This window comes from Phacochoerus africanus, chromosome 10 (genome assembly GCF_016906955.1).
Source record: "Phacochoerus africanus isolate WHEZ1 chromosome 10, ROS_Pafr_v1, whole genome shotgun sequence".
NCBI lineage: Eukaryota > Metazoa > Chordata > Mammalia > Artiodactyla > Suidae > Phacochoerus > Phacochoerus africanus.
This window is the reverse complement of record NC_062553.1, coordinates 81,861,228-81,884,265: the sequence shown is the minus strand read 5'-3', so window position 1 is coordinate 81,884,265 and position 23,038 is coordinate 81,861,228. Positions and strand designations below refer to the sequence as shown.

Below are 23,038 nucleotides of genomic sequence, written 5' to 3'. Positions count from 1 at the left end.
AGTTTAACATTCCTTCCACTGGTGTGTTAGTGATGAATTTTCTAAGCTTTTGTATGCCTGGAAAAATCTTTATTTTACCTCCATTTTTGAAAGATACTTTCATTGGGTATAGAATTCAGGTTTGATAGTTCTTTTTTCCCTCTAGTACTTTAAATAAGTTGCTTCATTCATTCCCTTTTGATTTACATTATTTCTAGGGAGATTTAAGCTCCTATCATCTTTGTTTCATATCACCCCTACCACACCATACCATACTTTTCTCTTTATCACCTATTTTAAGCACTGTGATTATGATGTGCTTTGGTTTAAATTTCATATTTCTTTTGCTTAGGACTCAGTGAGCTTCTTAGATTTGTGGGTTTATAGTTTTCATCACATTCAGAAAAAAATAGCCATTCATTATTTTTAAAAATAGTTTTTCAGTTCCCTCATCTTCTCCTCTTCTTTGAGGTCTCCAAATTATTCACAAATTAAGCTTCTTAAAGTTGACCCACAGTTCTCTGACATGCACTATTCATATCATTTCAATTTTTTCCCCTGTATTTCATTTTGGATAATTTCTATTGCTATGTCTCCAAGCTGGATTTTTCCTTTGCATTATCTAAATCTTGTGCTAATCTCATCCAAGTTTGTTTGTTTGTTTTTTCCAATATTGGACATTTTATTTCTTACCTCCAGAAATTCAATTTGGCTTTAAAAAGTATCTTTCCTGACTCTATATGTTTAATCTTTCCACTATATCCTTAAACATATGGAATGTAGTTTTAATAACCTTTTAAGTCCTGGTCTGCTAATTCTATCATCTGTTGCATATCTGGGTCAGTTTCTATTTATATACCTTCTCTTCATTATGATTTATATCTTCCTGCTTCTTGGCATGTTCATGTAATTTTGACTGGATGCCAGATACTATGTATTTTTACCTTGTTGGGTGCTATTTTTTTTGGCTACACCCATGGCACACAGAAGTTCCCAGGCAGGGATCAAACCCAAGCCACAGCAGTGACAACTCTGAGTCCTAAACTGCTAGGCCACCAGTGAACTCTGCTAAATATTTTTTATTCCTATAAATGTTCTTGAGTTTTGTTCTAGAATTTAGTCTACTTAGAAAGAGTTTGAGGAGTTCCTGTCGTGGCACAGTGGTTAACAAATCCGACTAGGAACCATGAGGTTGCGGGTTTGATCCCTGCCCTTGCTCAGTGGGTTAAGGATCTGGCGTTGCCATGAGCTGTGGCGTAGGTCACAGACGAGGCTCAGATCCCGCATTGCTGTGGCTCTGGTGTAGGCTGGCGAGGGGTCCAATCAGAGCTGTAGCCGCCTGCCTATGCCACAGCCACAGCACCTTGGGATCTGAGCCGTGTCTGCAACCTACACCACAGCTCACGGCAACGCCGGATCCTTAACCCACTGAGCAAGGCCAGGGATCGAACCTGCAACCTCATGGTTCCTAGTCGGATTCATTAACCACTGAGGTACAACGGGAACTCCTAGATTGTACTCTTAAGGACTACAAAATACTTTATTTATTTAGAAGATGCTCTCACTGAGGAATTGTGGTTGGTTTAAGCAGAATTTCTTTTTTACATTTGACAGGTTTTCTCTGTGACAATAGGATGATGTAAAACCTACTTGCTGACTTTTGGGCTAATTCTATAACGTTTCCATCATTGTTATTGTTATTTAACAAACAGGAGTAGCTGATTAAAGTATAACAGAACATAAGACTCACTTGGGAATGTGGCTTTTCCCCATTCTTTAAAATGGTTGAACCCATGTGTGAAAAGTACAAGCAAAAGATAGGGTAGTTAAATGTGGCTTGACATTAAACCCATAACCACACATCGACCCAACACAAAGCAAGGCTGGAAGACAAATTCATGCTCTTGATTGCCTTCCTTTAAGAATATTAAATGATGACTCATACAACTAGTGTGATCGTTTTGGCACTCAGGAAAACTTTACATGGCTTTTCATATAAAACAGTAAGTGTCTTTACTGACTAGCCAGTGTATTCATCTATTTCTATACTCAGTATTTGCATCCTATTTATCTGATACCATTTACATTTGGCTACAATAAGAATGCACATTAAAGCCATGTTATTAATATCATTAATGAAGTGGTTAACCACGTTGGCATTTAAATGGCTATAATTACATTTTTAGGTTAACAGGTCTACTAGGTTAAATTAAGAAAGCCTTTGCTTGTATGTCATTGCTTCTCATCTGGGCCTGTGAGCTCCAAAAGGCAAGATGAAATTATTTTTTCATTAATTTTTTTTCATGATTGTATAGATACTAATTCTGGTAAAGAAAATACACTATCTTCTGAAAAAATCAGCAGAAACTCAGATACCCTTAAGCCTTCCAGAACCAAGCAATTTCTATTGCTTCAGGCTTGAATAACTGTACTGAATTACAATAAAATCTGAGTTTCTTCTACATTCCTACATTTGGAAGGGGAATCTATTCTTATTTTACCATTGGAAGGGAAAGGGGAGATATGAAATCATTCCAACCATATCTAAGCGTATTAAGAAGAGTATGAAGGTTCCCATATTTGCCGTGTTCCCTCTGAAAGGTACAAAGACTAAAGATGATTGCTGGTGAATCACTGTTCTATTTTATCTAGAGACCTGAGTGCTCTCACTGCTCTATTCCCTTAGGGGGTCATGTTCCTCTGCCTGCTCTGTGAGCTAATGATTTGTTTGGAGGATGTAAGTCTCAGAGGTGAAGATAACCGCACGGCTTTTATAATGTATCTTTCAAATCTTTGATCTGCTTTTTTCTGAATACCTGGGACCCCTCAATAGCAAGATTAAAGGTGCCTCTTCAGAGAAGAAAGGCAAAATTTGAAAACCTAAAAGCTCTTCAGATTTCCAAATAATATTTCCGTATTTCTTCATTTTGTCAACATCGTACTTGGTGTTGTCTTACCTTCATGTGATAATTGGATGGTAATCAAAATACAGGATTGGATCATTAAGATTTTTTCCCCACATTTTTCAAGGAGGCAGGCAACGATACATCTTGTTTTAAAAAGTGGCAAGTGCAAACTAGTTTACGGCTAGGACATACATACTCATTTTGAATTCTATTTAATTTGACAAATATTTACTTGGTACCTAGTAGATGTCAGACATTGTGCCTTCTTTTATAGGGAATACCAATATAAGGGTCTGTTTTCCAGAGACTCACTGATGAGACAGACAAGTCAATTACAGAAATGGCCATGAAAGGACACAGGTATGACAAATGAAAAACGCTTGGAGAGAAAAGAATGACATTCAATGTGGGAAAAGAGAGCAGAGACAGTATGTAGTGAGAATCAGGGAAGATCTCAGTATTTGAGAAGGACCTTGCAGGGGGGCAGGGGGTGAGATTTTCCCGGATGGGGCTGGAACTGAAATTAAGGCGATAATAGTACAGTATAGTGTGTGTGTGTGTGTGTGTGTGTGTGTGTGTGTGTGTGTGTAGTCAGGGACCATGGTGGTGAAAAAAGGTTGAGAAGCTAGGACTTAACTTGTCGACAGTAGTAAGGCCAGGAAGATTTTTCAGCAGAGAGAAGATAGAATAATAAGATTTTTGGTTGAAGAAATAATTTTTTTTGTCTTTTCTAGGGCCACACCCATGGCATATGGAGGTTCCCAGGCTAGGGGTCTAATCGGATATGTAGCCGCGGGCCGACGCCAGAGCCACAGCAATGCGGGATCCGAGTCATGTCTACGACCTACACCATAGCTCACGGCAACGCTGGATCTTAACCCAATGGGCAAGACCAGGGATCAAACCCACAACCTCATGGTTCCTAGTCAGATTCGTTAACAACTACACCACAATGAAACTCCCCTGAAGAAATAATTTTGAAGCATTACAAAAAAATTGAGTGTAAAATTTAGTGTTTTAGTGTTTTTCAAGTTAAATCTGTCTATGTAAATAAACAAGTGTGTTTGATAATGTCCTATAGGTTTTATTTCCAAAGAGAATACCTACCACCAAACATGTTGAATATACAGCAGTATGAGAATTCTCATTTATATTTGAATCTGAAAGATTATTATTTTTCATCACCCTCACAATGACGTAGCTCACCCATACATAGATTTCTAATCTTGGTCAAATGAATCAGTAAAGGTGTGTACTTTTATAGCCTTCTGGAGAATTTAATCTTTTCTACCACATAAATAGCTGAGTTTTACTGTCTGAATAATATATTTTTTTCTGTTTTGTAAATAAATTCTTTTGTATCACTTTTATTAGATTCTATGTACTGAATAATATTTTTTTAAATTTATTTTTTTATCGAGGTAACACTGGTGTATAATACTATATGAGTTGCATGTGTACATTATATTTCTACGTCTGTATACCTTACAGTGTGTTCACCACCAAAATTTAGTTTTCATCTGTCAGTTGATCCCCTTCATCTGTTTGGCTCCCTCCATCCCCACCTTTCCCCCTGTTGATCGCCACTCTTTTCTCTGTATCTACCTGTTTGTTGCTGTTTGGTTTGGTTTGTTTATTTCTTTTGTTTTTCTTTGTCTTCTATGTGTCTGAATAATACTTTGAAGTGCATTTTTTTTGTTCTGCTCCTAATCCCTTTAAAACACAACATTCTCTTATAAAAAAAAAAAGGGACGATAAAACATAAAAAGAATAGAAAAATAAATTCCTTTATGGAGTATAGCAAAGCAGAAGAATTATTTTTTTCTTTTTTTACGGTCACACCCACAGCATATGGAAGTTCCTGGACCAGGGACTGAATCCAAGCCACAACTGTGACCTATGCCACAGCTGCAGCAATGCTGGATCCTTAACCCACTGTGCCAGACCAGGGGTTGAACCTGCACTACCACAGAGACAAGAGAAGATCATTAACCCTTTGTGCCATAGTGGGAACTCCAGGAAGAGATTTTTCATAAAGCCAAAAACAGGATTGCAATAAGAGGACACATGGCTCTGATCAGAAGCCGGTTTTGAAGAGTATTTTTTTTTTTTTATGATTATTATCATGTTGGGTAGAGTTTATACTAGTAAAATCTGAAAATGTGAGTAGCTCAATTTATTCTCCACCAAACAATTCATTAAAACAAGTAATCTAACAGATGGATTATACTTCTTCTGCTTTCTCTCCTGGGCAGAAAAAGTGAGAGCCTAATGGGAAGGGAACTAAAAAATATAGGACAAATGCCCAAATACATGACAAGACAACATCTTGAAGTAAGCAAAATATCATATGGAAGTAGTTACTCAACAGTTAACTGTAAATACTTTGGAGGCACTTGAGCACATTGAAATCCAACAAGCCATTGTTTCTGAAGATTTCATCTTGGTTCCTCTTATTATGCATCTATTAGGAAGGAGACCTTTCCTTATTTTCTAACTAGAGGCCAGACAGTAGTAAAGTAGTATTCTACTGACGTAGAAGAGTCAATAGAATTTCTTTGTGCCATATTTACAATTGTTTACTATTTATTCTACAGAAGAAATAAATACCAAACAGATTACTATTTTATCTAAATGACTAAGGGGGAAAAAAGGAGTTCCAGGTAGGAGATGCCACATGACCCAGCAATTCCACTCCTGAGTATATATCCGAACAAAACCCCAAACCACTAATTTGAAAAGATATATGCACCCCAATGTTCACAGCAGCATTATTTACAATTACCAAGATATGGAAGCAACTTAAATGTCTGTCGACAGATGAACGGATAAAGAAGATGTGATACTATTTCTACTGAAATACTACTCAGCCATAAAAAGAATGAAATTTTGTTATTTGCAGCAACATGGATAAACTGGGAGGGCATTATGCTAAGTGAAATAAGTTAGACAGATAAACACAAATACTGTATGATATTGCTTATATGTAGAACTGTAAAACTACGACAAACTAGAGAATATAACAAAAAAGAGACAGACTCACAGACTGGGGGTCACCAGTGGTGAGGGAGAGGAGGGACAATGCAGGGGTGGGGAAGCGGGAGCCACAAACTACTGGGTATAAGGTAGGCTCAAGGACGTATTTCAGCATGGGAAGTAGAGTTAATATTTTCTAACAACTGCAAATGGAAAGTAACCTTTAAAAATTGTAGAAAAACTTAAAAAAACAAAACAAACAAACAAAAAACTACAAATAGGAGAAACCCCTTCACATTATATACTTTTGACTTGTAATTCCATTTGAGTTCCAAACATTGAAAATATTTTGCTTAATAAAGTTTGATTTGCAAACAAGTAACCCAAACTGTCTTTCACAGGCAGTACTGTTTAACATTTTAAAAAAGAATCCTAAAGGTCTTAACTGAGGACTAGAGCCTAGTCAAGTTGACATGTAAAACCAACCCTTATAATCCCCTTCTAGTTACCTGTTTTTAATTGACTATTTTGACTAATTATCACAAGAAAACTATATAGGAAAAAAGCAGAATTAAGAGAAATTACTATGAAATATTTTCTCAGTATTTATACTTGAATTGAGAAAAAAATAGGAAAACTCACTGCCATCAGAAAAGCAAAAGTATAATACCAAGTAATGTCTATGATACTTGCTCTTGTCAGCAAGACACAAGACTGAACATTTTAAAACCTATTTCCTGTTCTTTACAACTGATCATTTCATACTGTTGAATATTTAAGATAACTGAAAAAATGGTGATATATTATGCTGAGTAAGTCATTACACTCTTGTACGCTTTCCTTAAATGCTGAAGGTCCCATAGAGCATGAAAATGCATCCAACATTCACCTAGTAATGAATACATAAAAATAAAATTATAAATAAAATTAAAATCATCAATGGTCGAATGAATGAAAATGAAACGAAAATGACTTCACCAACATGAATGACAGAAAAATCTCAAGTGTTTTAAAAAACCAACGCCTTACCAACAACTGGATCAGGTGCAATGTCACTTCTACTCTCCTTCCATGACAGCAGGTAGTCCAGACTGGTGAGATCTGCAGATTCTATATAATTATTAACCGTCAGCATCATCTGATGAGCTTTTGCTATTCCATAATGAACTTTTGTTTCATCCATCAGAGGTACGTTTGTTAGCTCTGCTGTAGTGTCAAAAGCTTGCTGAAAGTATTCAGAAGCTTTGTGGTAGGAGCCCTAAAGATGGAAGAGAAGGAATTTTTTTCTTAATTTTAATTTTACCATTCTACATATCTGCCCACCTTGCCATGTGACACACTGATCTCTTAACAATTTTAGCAGTTCATCTCAAGAAGAAAGAGATGGCAAGCAGGGCCTCTATCAGATTAAACTGCTTTTTAAAAGTTATGATCTGTAATACTGTGAAATTAATTCACTAAGAAAGGCGTATCCACCAGGTTGAACTGTATGAAACCTAAAAATGGACAAATATGAGCATTTTTGTAGGGTTCAACGTAATATATAGATGCAAAAAGAAGCTTGGGAAAGAGTGAACCAATTCACAACGATTCAGATGTAATTTTCTTACTTGTAACATTGGATTTACCAAGTGAAATCTTTTTTTTTTTTTTTTGTCTTTTCTAGAGCTGCTCCCGCGGCATATGGAGGTTCCCAGGCTAGGGGTCTAATTGGAGCTGTAGCCACGGGCCTACGCCAGAGCCACAGCAATGCGGGATTAGAGCCACGTCTGCTACCTACACCACAGCTCACGGCAACGCAGGATCCTTGACCCACCGAACAAGGCCAGGGATTGAACCTCATGGTTCCTAGTCAGATTCGTTAACCACCGTGCCACGACGGGAACTGCCCAAATGAAATCTTTTTAACCAGCTTCTGTTTTCAGTCATAACAAATTATTCTCAGCCAACACGTTTCTCAATGGCAAGTGAAAGTACATACATACATCTGCCATTTGAGTTTCCCCACGTGCACATGCCATTCTTGACTGAGAATGTGGAAGGTAGCCAAGATTTCAAAAATATACGATCTTGACAACAGCACTGGCTGTTAAATGTTTATCTCTTCTCCAAGTCCTTTGCAACACTTTAAGTTGCAAAAATTCAAGGTTTTTTCTTTTCCTTTTCCTTCCGCCCTCCCTCCCTTCTTTCTTCCTTCCTTCCTCCCTCTCTCCCTCTTCCTTTTTTCTTTCTTTTCTTTGTTTCTTTCTTTCTCTCTTTCTTTCTTTCTTTCTTTTTCTTCATCTCTCCTCCTGAAAGCTATTGTCCATGAATAAATAATGTTTACCTAATTCTTATGAAGTGTCAGGGACAGTACTTCATATGAACTGTATCAATAGCTTTCATAAGTCATTCTATGAGAAAATATTATTCTTATTTTACAAATAATGAAATTAAGCCTCAGAGAAGAGACTATTTTCTGCCATCCCTCTCCCAAAGCTTCTAAAAAAATTTCCTTAAAAACTTCCTTGGAGTTCCCTTGTGGCTCAGTGGATTAAGCATCTGGAGTTGTCACTGCTGTGGTGTGTATTAGATCCCTGGCCCAGGAACTTCACATGCTGCAGGGGTAGGCTCTCCCTCAAAAAACCCCTCTTATTCAAAGGGGTAATTTTAAGAATTATTTTTATATATTTTTACATTAAAACAAACTCATTTGACAAACTCTTTTTTTTTCTTCTTCTTTTTCTGCTGCGACCATGGCACGTGGAAGTTCCTGGTCCAGGGACTGAATCTGAGCCACAGCTGTGACAATGCAGCATCCTTAACCTATTGGGGATTGAACACTGGGGACTCGAGTCACTGCAGTTGGGTTCATAACCCACTGTGCCACAGCAGGAACTCCTCTTTTAAATTGTTTTACTATGTAAGCTTTCAAGTCATTTTTCTTGAGACATTTTAAGAGGGGATTGGAAATAAAAAACACCATAGAAACAGCTTTATATCATATGCCAGTATAGTTAAAATGCATACTCAACAACCACACCCCTGTACAATCATGGAGTCCAAAAAGCAGAAAAAATGATTGACTAAAGAGGTTGCTAGCAAGGTGAGGAGGGGGAGAAGTAGGACTTATGTGACAGTTAATGTTACATACATGAGCAGCATACATAACACTGTTTATGCCCACAAGGGCAATTTAGGTGAACCATGTATTCAAATGGTTCATTCCAATTAACTTTGCTAATTTAAACAAAGTCCCTCTACATTACATCAATAGCAATTTTTGTTTGTTGAGGTGAACAATTCTTTCTCTTACTTCAAAGTATAAGTACAGAATTTATATGAGAGTAAGATTACTTAAAAATAAAACTGTATCAAGGATACATGTATGCCAATTAAATTGTATGATTGAGAAACAACAGAAATATTAAAGATGACAGTAAAACTAGTTAAAATTACAGATTGTCCTGTTAAGTACCAGAGATAAAGGACAAAACAGATGAAAATATATGACTAGACCAAACATTTCTGTTTTTAAAAAGAAAGGGGTATAAATATCTTATTATTGTTCCCCCCTGAGCTTTAGGCTACTTATTGTTTTAGGTGAGAGTCTCAATTAGAAAAATTAGGGACCATAAATATATGGACATCTGTTTGAATTTCTAGAATTATTTTTATATATTTTTTACATGAGAACAATCTCATTCATTCATCCATTCATTCACTGAGCAATTATTTTGTACAGGCTTGTGCCAGACAGTAGGGATTCAGCAGTGAACAGAGGTTACAGTCGGTAGGTGAGCTTGCTGCTAGTGGAAATATTCATATGCCTAAAACTTTTATTAGATATTATTTAACAAATGCTTTTTCCCCACTAAAATAAGAACATTATAAGTAGGTAATTATTCTTCCCTCAAATTGTGCCCAGTGTTCAATCTTCAGACACACACATAACTGTCACAAAACTGGTATCAACCTAGATGTCTCTAGTTTAAAATGCTCTTAAATACAACATTAACTCTTCTCAGATGCAAGAATTTTTATACATACCTTTTTAGAATGAGGTTTCATTGATGTGCCTTGTACTTCTGGATTTTTCATTCTTAAAGAGTTTAATATCTAAATTTAATCTCTTCTCCGAAGACTCTGTCTAACCCTCCGCAGTTGCTATTATCAGTTAATCCCTATTTTGTTATAAAATTTAGGAGATTCCACTAACTAATCCTGGTGATTTTAAACATGAGTTTGAGAATTCAGAAGTGAATTTATAGAAGTGAATTTATGTACTTCATAAATGCATCTTGTTAAAAGAGACAACTTCATTTAATGTTATAAATATCGCTAATAAGCATTTAGTGAGCAATTTCAGGACAGGATCTTAATGACATCATAGACCTTGAAACAAAACTCTCATTATTATCCCATAACATAGAATTTTCATGCATTACTGTGATTCTTACTAGACCCTCCTTAGTGTCTAAAATGTCACTTTGTCCAATAAGCAACCCTAAATAAATGGGCATTTTCTCAATATTGAGGAAGAATAATTTCTTACATATTTTCTTTGCTATTCTGGTGTTGGAACTACCATTGTTTAAATTATGTGATTATTCACTGATCTTAGAATTAAACATCTTGTAAAGGGTCTGTACCTAGCTATTTTGCCTAAAATATTCTCATTTGATCCTTTACATTAATGACAATTTTCAGTGAAAGGCCCATCACATCAGAGGGTAGGATGGTCGGCCCATCTTCCATGATTATGTTGTAAAAGGTAAACTAATTGGGATATTTTAAAGATGTGTTAACTTTAATTATAGCAACACTGTAGTAATTAGAAAAAATGGTATTTTCCAAATACAGTTTTATATTATATTTATGGTTTTATAATAATACTATTTTCTGGAAATTACTGTTAAGAATACAATTAGAAGACATTGCATGAATAATGAGAAGCTAGAAAAGGTATGATGAGGGCAATATGTAGAGGGTCTTAAAAGGTAGACTGAAAGCATCAGTAATACTAGATTTGCTTTTAAAGATTCAGTGCAAGTTTTCAAAATGCCACACTACTCTAGTGTGTCCAAAATTAAATAGAAGTTTGGAATTTCAGAAGTGAGAGAATACCATCTCAAGTGGTATAAGATTAGTTCCAAATTTATTGTTTCGAGTATTTTTGTTCACCAACTTTATGCCACATTGTCTTCTAGGAATTGGAATGAAATAAAAAACAAGGCAGATCTGGTCCCTGTCCTCATTAAGCTTTCATTCTAGACACATTCAAAAACAGAATTCTTAAATATTTAAATGCTAAAAAACAAAAGCCATGGAAGAAAAATATCATAAACAGGAAAACTATGAGGTACGTGCTACGTAGAAAATTAATGTTAAAGAGTGACCTGGTGGCTACTTTTGACTGGGATACCTCCAAGAAGACTTCTTTGAGGCTGCGACATTAGCTAAGTTCTGAATGATAAGAAGCCAGCAATGTGAAGTTCAGATTGGGGAGTAGTACGTGCAAAGTATTCCAGCTAAAGCAAACATCTTCAGGCAGAAATAAGCTCAGTGTGTCTGAAGAACTCCACAAAAGCCCCTTTGGCTGTGGTGGTGAGGATGAGGAGAGTAGAAGGCAGTAAAGTTAGGACTGGGGGTGGATGGGTAATGTGTCTCATGGAGACTATTTCAAGTCGGGGAGAGGAATCACATTTATGTTTTTCAAAATGAGAAGCAATATGGAAGTATTTTAAGCAGAGAAACAACGATTAGTTTGCATCCTGAAAGGATTACTTGGGCCTCTGGGTGGAGACTAGATTAGATGGAAGAGAAATGGAGAAATGGGTTCAGAGCTTATTCCAACAGTACAGGTGAGAAAACACAGTGTCAAGCCGATGTGGTGATAGTAGTGGAGATGGAGAGAAGTGGGTGGATATGAGATGTGTTTTGGTGGCTCAAACATCAGGGCTTGCTTCTGGATTGGATATGGAGCAGTGGGGAAAGAAGAATCAAAGGATATCTAGATTACTGGCTTAAGCAATTGAGTTGATGGATAATGGCACCATTTATTAAGATGCCTAGGGAGAAGTAGGTCAAAGGAGGGAGGATTCATGTTAAATTTGAGATATCCAGAGTTACCTTGTGGCTTATTGGTAATGAAACTGACTAGCATCCATGAGGATGTGGGTTCGATCCCGGCCTTGCTCAGTGGGTTAAGGATCTGGCGTTGCCACGAGCTGTGATGAAGGTCACAGACACGGCTTGGATCCCGCGTTGCTGTGGCTGTGGTGTTGGCCATTAGCTGCAGCTCTGATTCGACCCCTAGCCTGGGAACTTCCATATGCCACAGGTGCAGCTCCGAAAAAATAGAAATATAAAAATAAATAAATAAACCTGAGCTATCTATTAGAAGACATCTGAATAGAGATGGTAAGGAGGCAGTTAAACAAATCTGGAGTCCCAAGGAGAGATCACGGTTGGAACTATAAATCTGGGAGTCATCAGCTAATGGATGGTTATTTAAAACCATGGGCCTGCATGAGGTCAGATAAGGGGAACTTATAGACTGAGAAGAAATGTTGCTTATAAAACTCTGAAAAATATTCTATCGTGGTTGAACATTAATTTGGGAGAGAAATGGAATTTAGGGGAAAGATGATGAGTTCAGTTTTTAATGGGTTATTTATGTATGTATTGATTTATTTGAAGAGATCCAAGTGAAGATGTCAAATAGGCAGTAAGAATGAATGGAATGGAGGAATGGAGGAGAGAGATCTGAGTTGACACATTAAGAAGTGCAACTGCATACCCAATATGTACTAGGATCTCTACTAGGTACCATGTACATATTTACAATTTTTTTGGCCACATCCACAGCATGCAGAAATTCCCTGGCCAGGGATCGAATTTGAGCCACAGCAGTGACATGAGCCACAGCAATTTTTATGACAGATCCTTAACCTGTGGGGCCACTAGGACTCCTAAAATTTCTAATCTTTATACAGTCCTCAAGGTATCTTGTTACTGATATTTGAAAGATGAGGAAACTGAAGATCAAAGATTTAACTTGCCCAAGGTCACAGCTGATAAACAGCTAGGCATGGATTCAAAGTTGAGTGGGCAAAACTCGGCGTGGTTCTTTTGTCCTGCTACAGTGCCCTCCACGGAAGAGCTTTATAGAGAGCATGCAGTGCAAATAGCTTGTGCAATTGCTCAGGTATATGGCTGGAATAAATTCACTTAATACAATTAGCAAACATTCATAAGCAACTGAATAGCAGAGATGTGACATGACTTCTTGTCAGTGCTTTCCTAGGAAATGGCTTTGTAGAACTAGGAGGAAATTCAGGATGTCACATTATCTCAAAAAGACAGGGAGAAAAAATAACGATCACTCAATTCAAATCCACTTTGCTATACAATTTCAAGTCATATTCTCATAGTAATAATTTAACAACTCAGACTCAGCCTGAGAAGTTATCAGTAGATTTTCTTTTTTCTTTCCTTTTCTCTTTCTTTCTCTTTCTCCCTTTCTTCCTTCCCTTCCCTTCCCTTCCCTTTCCTTTTGTCTTTTTAGAGCTGCCTCCTTGTCATATGGAAGTTCTCAGGCTAGGGGTCGAATCTGAGCTGTAGCTGCCAGCCTATGCCACAGCCACAGCCACGCCAGATCCAAGCTGCATCTGCGACCTACACCACAGCTCACGGCAACGCCAGATCATTTAACCCACTGAGCGATACAAGTTGGGTTCATTACCGCTGAGCCGCAACAGGAACTCCTCAGTAGATTTTCTGACTTCAGAAAATATCCACAAAGAATCACAGTAAATGCACAAATATTGAATGCCATATTAGCAATGAACAATTTTAGTATCAAATATAGCTTTGTCTTGAAGTCTCTGATGTCATAAAATCATTACTGTACTATATTCTTAATACCATACCATTTTTCAGTGAGTATTACAGTAAGATGTAAGCAGTCACTAAGATATGTGAATTGTGTATTTGAAGGCATGCATATTTGAAGAGAGCATGAATACTCAGAATGTGCCAAATTTTGTATTAGATTAGGGATAACCTAGTACAAAAAATTAACTTTTGGCAGTTGACACATCCTTTGGATACTATTCCTGTCTCTAGCTTTAGATATCGAACTCTTCAAGAATGAATAATCATTGAATAAAATACATATTGATAACATGTAAACTCATGGTAAAAAAAGTAAGAAAATGCAGATATAAAAATATTATCACTCAGAAATGTTTATTGTTTTTATCTTCCTTTGCTTCCTGTAATTGGGACATTGGGAAAATATAGGCTGATACTCCATGTCTGCCTGAGTTCTGGGGATTTTTTTGGTAATAGGGCAATTTGTGCTTTTAGCACTTCTTGAAGAGTAATCCTTTAAAAAGGTAAGACCACATATATTTATTAGGAATGTCAATTCTGCTACTACAAGATAAGCGCCCCTATTAGACCATCAGCCTCACTAGGGCGTACATCTGGTTTCTTTGTGCCCCCACCCATGGATCCTGAAAAGAGGACAATGGCGGGTGGGGAGTGGAGTGGTTCCAGAAAGACAGAGGCAGGAGAGAAGGGAGCAGAAAAGAAAGAGGGTGACAGTTAAGACAAAAGGAGGGTTTTATGATTGTGAGTGAGAGGAGAGGAGGAGGCCAGGGAACCAGGGCGAACAAGAGGGGAGGGTGTAAAAGAGAGATGAGACACCTTGTTTGAAATCATGCCTCCCATAGCAGGAACTAAAGATAGTAATTTTATTTATTCAAGTTAATTTCAAACGTTTATTCCCTTAAAAGATGTCAGAGTAATCAAAATAAATTATATGGCAAGCAAAAGATGGTAGTGGTAAAGAGTGTGATGGTGAGTGCCACTGCCACCTAGAAGCTCGGAGGCCCCGGGGTGGGTTATTAAACCCCTGAGCCTTGGGCAAAGGGGAACTGTGTGATACCACATAAGCAGGTGGAAACGATAATGGAGCCATCACTTAGACAGACAGCGCCCACTTCCCCTGCCAGATGCTCTTCTATGTGCCTTACCTATATTAATTGAACATTCGTACCACCCTTATGAGGTAAGAAAACTGAAGTGCCTAGAAGGTTAGTAGCTTGTCTCAGGTCACAGATCTTATAAAGGAAAGAGCTGGGCTTTTAATCCACTCTAGTCTCAGAGAGAGTGCTTTTTCTTTCTCTTTCTCTTTCTTTTTTTCCTTTTTTGCTTACCCTGATGCATATGGACTTCTCCCAGGCCAGGGATTAGCTCCGAGCCACAGTTGTGACCTATGCCACAGTTGCTAGCAATGCCAGCTCCTAACCCACCGTGCTGGGCTGGGGATCGAACATGTGACCCAGCGCTACAGTGATGCTGCTGATCCCGTTACACCATGGTAGGAACTCCTCAGAGTGAGTACTTTTAATCACCATGTATACACAGTCTCTCAAAAAGGTTAAGCCAAGGTATACTGACACAGTTTGAGAATGAAAGTACTCTCAAAAATGACAGATCCTACTTATGATCAAAACAGCAATTATAACTGGAGACATAAGGCCCTTTCATACTGTTTCTAAAGGAGAATCTGGGTAATAAAAGATAAAGTCAGGCAAAAATAAACCTAAAGTCCATTATGATGAAGGTATTTCACTAGTAAAATAGCCTCTTGAATGAGATATTTTTGTTTTAGACTTTTCCCCTCTTCTTTTTCTCTTCTTTTACATAGCCAGCCTGTTGCTAGAATCCCATATTTTTGTCAGAATTACCCTTGGGATTTTCCTTTCTTCTCCTGAGGGACCTAGCAGAGGCATCAGAGCTGGATTAATAAAACAAGAATTTGGAGCAATAGGTGAATGTTTGTGTCAGCAGATAAGAGCCAACTTATTATAATGAAATTTCTTTGAACTGAAATATTTTAATTGCCCTTCAAAGCCAAAATCACTTGGACTCTGCATTGGCTGTGAAAATACGATTCAATGTTGGCAGCTTGTGGTGACTGTGCCCAAGATGGCGGTCAGGTCCTGGAAGAGGAGGAGGAAAGGGGTGTTTCTCAGCTCAGTCACCGTCTTGTGCCTTGCCTAAGTCCTGCAGCCCTGGGGCCATTTTGCACAAATACTATGGGAAGGTGAGGGCCAAATGCAAATAGAATTTAAAAATTCTGCAAATTTCTCCCTGTAAGCATGAAAGGCATTATACTCACTTTTTCATTGAAGATGTCGCCGAGCATTGTACTTGCTCTCACAAAATCTAGGCTTTGAAAATTGTTTCTTGCAATGTTCACAACTTTTTTCAGGTATTGAATTGCTTCTGTCATCTGTCCTTGGCTAGAATAAAGTAAGAGACTGAATGTCATCTCATTTAATGTTACAGTAAAGAGAAGATTTTTGTGTGTCTTTGCTTTAGAAAGTGCAAGATGGTTATCAGGATAATGAAATGTAAAGTGTAAAATTTTAAAATACGTAGCCTGTCTTTGTTGGAGTAACTGGTGTTAAAATTAAACCTTTATTTATTTTTTGTCTTTCTGTCTTTTCTAGGGCCACTCCTGCAGCATATGGAGGTTCCCAGGCTAGGGGTCTAACTGGAGCTGTAGCCACCAGCCTACACCAGAGCCATAGCAATGCCAGATCTGAGCCATCTCTGTGACCTACACCGCAGCTCACGACAACACCAGATCCTTAACCCACTGAGTGAGGACAGGGATTGAACCTGCAACCTCATGGTTCCTAGTCAGATTTGTTAACCACTGAGCCATGATGGGAACTCCAAAACTTAGACCTTTAAACTCTAACGTGCTGCTGGTAGGATTGTAAAACGGTGCAGCTGCTTAAGAATATAACTTCTCAGTTTCTCAAAAAGTGTAATATACAGTTAGTGTTTGAGCCAAGAATTCTGCTCCTATTTATATACCCAAGAGAAATGAAGACACATGTTCAGACAAAAACTTGTACATGAATGTCATATCAACATTATAATAATAGTTAGAAGTGGAAACAATCCAAATGTTGATCAGTTGAAGGGATAAGCAGAATGTGCTATAATCATACAATGGAATGTTACACTCAGCTATAAAAAAATGAAGTAGTGATGCATGCTATCTATAACAGATAAACCTTGAAAACATGCTAAGAGAAAGACGCCAGTCACACACACACACAAACATGTATCATATGATTCCATTTACATGAAATGTCCAGAATAGGCAAGTCCATAGAAACAAGAAAGTAGGTTAGAGGTTAGAAGGCAGAGGGGAGGGACATTATAGGGACAGGGGACTAAGAGGTACAAGGTATTAGGTATAAAATAAGCTACAAGGATATGTTGTACAACACTGGGAATACAACCACTAATTTATAACTATAAATGGGATATAACATTCAAATTAAAAAAAAAGTAGGTTAGAATTTACCAGAGGCTGGGGAGATGGGGGAATTGGGAGTGGCTGGCTTTTTTTTTTTTTTTTTTAATGTTTGGCTGCCCCACAGCATATGGAGATCCAAGAGAGCCCACTGTGCTGGGCTGGGGATAGAACCTGCATCCTGGCATGGCAGAGACACCACCAATCCCATTGCGCCATAGTGGGAACGCTGTGTGTTTCTTTCTGAAGTGAAGAAAATGATCTGAAATTACATAGTGGTGATGGCTGCACAACTCTGTGAAATACTAAGAGCTACTGACTTGTAGACTTTAAAAGGGTAAATATATGGTGCATGAATTTTTATCTCAATAAAGCTGTTACTGAAAAAATAAAATCTCTGAAAAGGTTGAAAATTTCCACAGTCCTTTACAAATGAAGCTGGTTCTTTGAGGGGAAAGCATACGTGATTCATAAAATTCCTGCTGGAGGTATTAGAACAAATAGGATGAATATAGAGGATTCTGAAATCTCCTAACCAGGACTCAAGGAAGGAGAGAGAGATAAAGCTGCAAGACGGAGGGAGCCTGGCTTCTGGCACGAACGTCTGGCAAACTGCAAGAATGTACATAAACAAAAAATAAGACTGTATTGTCTATGCCACTAAGATTTTGGAGATTGTTAGAGCAACTCAAATTACCAAAGTTGACTAAAACAAGTTCAGCTACTTATTTTCTTTCAGGAAGAATAGAGAGTCATTATGCTGTACACCTTAAATGTATATAGTACTGTATGTCAGTTATAGCTCAATAAAACTGGAGAAAAAATAATAAAGTACTTGAATCTAGGATATTAAACAAAGTAAATAAATAAATTACATGTGGGGAGCATCAACAAAAAATAATAGAGAGGCACATCATTTTAAAGATTTCAATGAATTATATTCAGAAATTTCTATTCTTTGAATTCTGCCCTTATTTTACAAATCTGAGTCCCATGATGAATGTTACCCCAAAGATATACAGATCTTAGTTTCACATGAGTGAGAGCTATATAGAAAGGGAAGAAAGAACTGGAAAGAGTCTAAAAATCTCTCTAAAGGAGCTAATGATTTGAAAGCCAGTCCAGAGAGATTTTTTTTTCTTTTTTCATCTAGGAGTCAGTTGTGGTGATGTCCTGTGTATAGACCATTTTCAGGTGCACTGAGAGAGGCCCACTCTCTTGGGGCAATCAAAATGAAGAATCAAGGCTAAAAGTCTTTGAGCAACCAAAGAGACAGTCATTTTTGAAAACAGCTACATCCAAGGTACCATGTGCTGTGACTGCTTTTGCAGAGGCAGCTGAAGCCAAAGTCTGGCTCAAGGGACATTTGACTGCTGATTCATAGACTGCTGAGTCAGAGCCCAAAAGAATTAAAACATTATGGACAAAGAAAGAAGTAATTTCAAAATAACAGCTCCAAATTAAGTATGCTGAAGAAATTCAATATCTGTTGAATATCTGGAGTTGTATTTTTTTTTTTCCTGTCAATTCCTAAACAGAATGGTGAATCTAAGATTATATGCAAGTCTATGGCTAAATCATAACAGAACTGTTGAAATTTTTCTATTAAAGTGACAAAACCCAGAATTAAGAGATTTTAAAATAACAAAAAAAATCTGTAATCATGTTCTTCAATGGAGCATAATGAAGGAAAAACTCTTACTTATTCCTGAATGTCTCTGAATCCCCAGAACTCACTCTCTTTGGTTTCATAGGTCGGCCTTTCCCAGTGAGCATCTGGGTCACAACCCTTAATAAATCACAAGATGAAATTCTGAAATGCAGAGGTTCTTTTGCAATTGAGAAGATTCTTACACAGGCATTTCTTTATGATTATATGGCAAGGATTTATTTATAGGAGTGCCTACAGAGAGAATGGTGACGATTACAGCATATAGAGAAGATTCGCTACACATTTAAAATTATTGTAGCTAAAGGTAAACTTAGCAACGTCAATACCATGTTTTGCTGATACTAAAATACACCCTTTCTGAGATTTTAACAGTTCTGAAATCAGGATCCCTTAGAAAAAGTGGCATCTTTCATCTCCGTCAGACAGGCAGCAGCCCACGCATAGTTGTTGCTGAGTTGGCTCATGTACCTGGACATGACCCACAATTGCAATGGCTTGATCATTCTGTCAACAATGATTTAAAAGCAATTTCAGAAGGGAATATGAGCGCTGATCATTTCCTAGAGACTTTTCACTGAAATCTTCTGGAAGACAAGAAAGTGCCAGTTTCAAAATTGACAGACTGGATGTTCACAACACTGTAGGTGATACTGGAGCACCATTTTAAGAAGGGCTCCATAGCCCCAATGTTCTGGTTGACACAAAAGATGATATGTATGAGAAAAAAAAAAAAAGAAAGAGAGAGAGTGACAATTCTGAGTTTAAACGTTATTCAGAAGAACTGGACTTTGAATGCAAAGATGTTTGAGGAGTATAATAAATTGACGTTGTTTGTATTTTCTTTGTACATGAATTCTCACAAGTCATTGTAAAAGCTATCTATGTTTAAATGAGTCTAAAATGGTTCTTTTATTAAGTATAAAATCAAAATTCTAAGCAATAAGAAAGTATTATGTCAGTTTAGTGAGAATATTTTTTTCTTTCTTGGACATGTAAGATCTGTCTCTCAATAGAAAGAATCTTAGATTCAGTGAAATTGGGAAATAAAGCTACTCCTTCAGTATAATGGATTAAGTTGGTTTACTCGTTAGCAAATTTTTGATTAAAATTTTCTAGGTAGTTTAAAATTCACACTGAATTTATATGCATATATATAATATGACTAGGACATCACGAGAATGAACAACTACAAAGCCAGTCTAATTATTTTATAGTGCTAATAAATCCCTATCCATATTGATCATTTCAACTTAATTTTCTGCAAAAGTTAACTTACCTAATTTTTGTGTTTGTATTTACATCGTGTGTGCATAGCCGTGAAACAATCAAATAGTCAATGCTTTTCTGCTTGTATGATGGGCATCAAAATGTTCTAACCTTCACATCCATTTTCTGGTTGTAGCTAAAACAGCAAAATCTAATGTTCACCCAAATCTCTGAGCAAATAGACCTTACTACATAATTATTTTTTCTCATAAATGTCTATAATAAATAATGGATGAGCTATATTATTATAGTTGGAAAAGCACTTCTTGAATAAGCAATATAAAAGGTAATATTTGATTTTTAGTGGCAAGAACTTGAAATTTGTCACATCAGAAATGGTCAGTATATGGAATAAATAAGTTCATGCAAAAACATTTAGAATTTTCACAAAATAATCCCATGAATGGGACATGTGTGTTAGTATCACTACTGGGAAAATTAAAATCCAATTGTTTTACAAAATCAACTGGAATGAGTTAGGAAATTATGTATATGACCAATGAGAAGAGTTATCTGAGATTAGAACTCATACTCAACTTGGAAAAAATGTCAAGCTGCTTTGAAAGACTGATTAAAATGAAATATTTTGTCTAAATGCTATTTTTCTATGATCCGCAGAAACAGCAGCTCTGGGGAAAAACTGCATCATTATTCCACAGTCTTTGATCTATACTAAGCATTTAATATATCTAGTTTTTAAATGTCAAAAAAGAGGGGTGGATTGTATGATATATGAGTTAGATCTCAATAAAGCTGTTATTTAAAATAAAATGAACCTTTTTAAACTTTTTAATAAACTTTTTTAATATAAATACTTTAAATATAAACTTTTTAAAGTTTATAAAAGATCTATGCTAGTTGGTTCTTGCAAGTATCCCTCAGTGGTAAAAATCCCAGGTATCATTAAAGTCACCTATACAAATGGCAAAGTGCTTAGAAAGACATACAGGTTCTAGAAGAGTGCTTGTGGTTTACTCGGCTTTCATGTATTTTTGAATAAAGAAATGTTTGAAAAGTTGAGGAGGGAAACACTTATGCAGTACACATAAACATTAAGCTTCCATAATTATTAAAGAAATACAAATCAAAACGACAAGGAGGCACTACCTCACTCCAGTCAGAAGGGCCATCATCAGAAAGTCTACAAATAACAAATGCTGGAGAGGGTGTGGAGAAAAGGGAGCCCTCCTACATTGTTGATGGGAATGTAAGTTGGTGCAGTCACTATGGAAAATAACATGGAAGTTCCTTAAAAAACTAAAAATAGAGTTCCCATATGATCCAGCAATCCCATTCCTGGGCACATATCTGGACAAAATTCTAATTTGAAAAGGTACCCGCACCCCAGTGCTTACAAGATCACTATTCACAATACCTACGACATGGAAACAACCTAAATGTCCATCGACAGATGAATGGATAAAGAAGATGAGGTACATTTATCAATGGAATGTTACTCAGCCATAAATAAGAATGAAATAATGCCATTTGTGGCAATACGGATGGACCTAGAGATTCTCATAACAAGAGAAGTAAGTTGGACAGAGAAAAACAAACACCACTCTGATATCACTTATATGTGAAATCTAAAATAGGACACAAATGACTTATGTACAAAACAGAAACAGACTCAGTGAACAGACGTGTGGTTGCCAAGGGGGAAGGGGAGGAGGGATGGATTGGGAGTTTGGGATTAGCAGACGCACATACTACTACATACATGCATAACTGAATCACTTTACTATGCACCAGAAACTAACACAACATTGTAAATCAACCATACTTCAATAAAATATTTTTAAAAAAAAAAAAAAGAAAAAATTAAGCTTCCCGGGAAGTCGTGAGTATCTGCCGTTGGATGTTTGGTGTCCGTGACTAAAACTCCTGTCTCCTGAATATTTCAGTACCCAAGAACATCGTTCCCTTCAGGAATATTTTTGAGCGACTATCAAATACCCTAGAATGTTCTAGTGACTGATGAATATGGTTGCTTCCCTCCAACTGTTTACTGTCCATTTGGAGAGAGAACTCTATACATTCATATGCGATAAGTACTATGAAATTACGGTGCTTTGAAACCTGGGGAAGTTCATTTGAACACCTTCACAAGAGCAAGTCTGGTAACTGTAGACAAACGTGGTCTTAGAAGGCAGCCAAAAGGACATGGAGCCAAATCTAGTAAATACAACGGGCATCTCAGATCATCTATATGAATCTGAAGAGCTGTAATACGCATTGTGTGAGACATCTTTGAACTGTGACCTGCGAATAGAGTCACAGGCTCTTGGCTACTCCTATGTTTCCACCTTACCCAGGGCTTCAGCACAGACTGAGGGTCACTGCTGTTAGCTGCCCATTTTTCTCCAAACATTTCTTCCTCTCTAGCATCTGAAGCCCTCAGTCAATCTTGTATTCTCGAATTTTTCATGGATATCTCATTTTCACAGCATCTTACTGACATTTGAGGCCTCTGCCTAGCTACAGCTGGCTGTTTCCTGAGTTCTCTTCAGGTCTTCTTCTTCCTGCCATTAAATGCTGGCTATGGGCAACTTCATATTCTACTGTGGTGTGCACATGCCTGGCAAATTTATATTTCTATTCCTGTTCCCCCCCGCCCCGTACTGCATATCCATATTTCCAACTGTCCAGACATACCAGGCATGCAAAGGAAGACAGTTCCCTCCAAGTGATGTCATCCAATGATGAGGCTGATGTAATTTCAGAAATTACTCTTTAGGAAATGCCTTCATAGTGTAGTGGTATAAAGCATTCACAAGTAATTTAATGTATTTTGTTCCAAAATGGGGTTAGCCAGAGATTATTTTCTGTTTTCTAAAGGTGTGTCTAGATCCTTTTGGCTGATTCCACCTCTCAAACAACAACGTGCTGCTATAGGGGCTATTCAAAAAA

The 23,038-nt window shown here is 37.1% G+C and overlaps 1 protein-coding gene across 1 annotated transcript in view; it reads right to left on the bottom strand.

Annotated features, from left to right (window-relative positions):
* The window catches only part of TTC29 (tetratricopeptide repeat domain 29), a 233,915-nt gene that overhangs the window by 77,718 nt on the left and 133,159 nt on the right, over window positions 1-23,038 (bottom strand). Inside the window, exons 10-11 of the mRNA XM_047799227.1 lie at window positions 16,036-16,159; window positions 6,891-7,119 (exon numbers count right to left, since the gene is read on the bottom strand). Coding sequence (XP_047655183.1) covers window positions 6,891-7,119; window positions 16,036-16,159 — 353 coding nt within the window. The remainder of the gene's footprint in view (window positions 1-6,890; window positions 7,120-16,035; window positions 16,160-23,038) is intronic.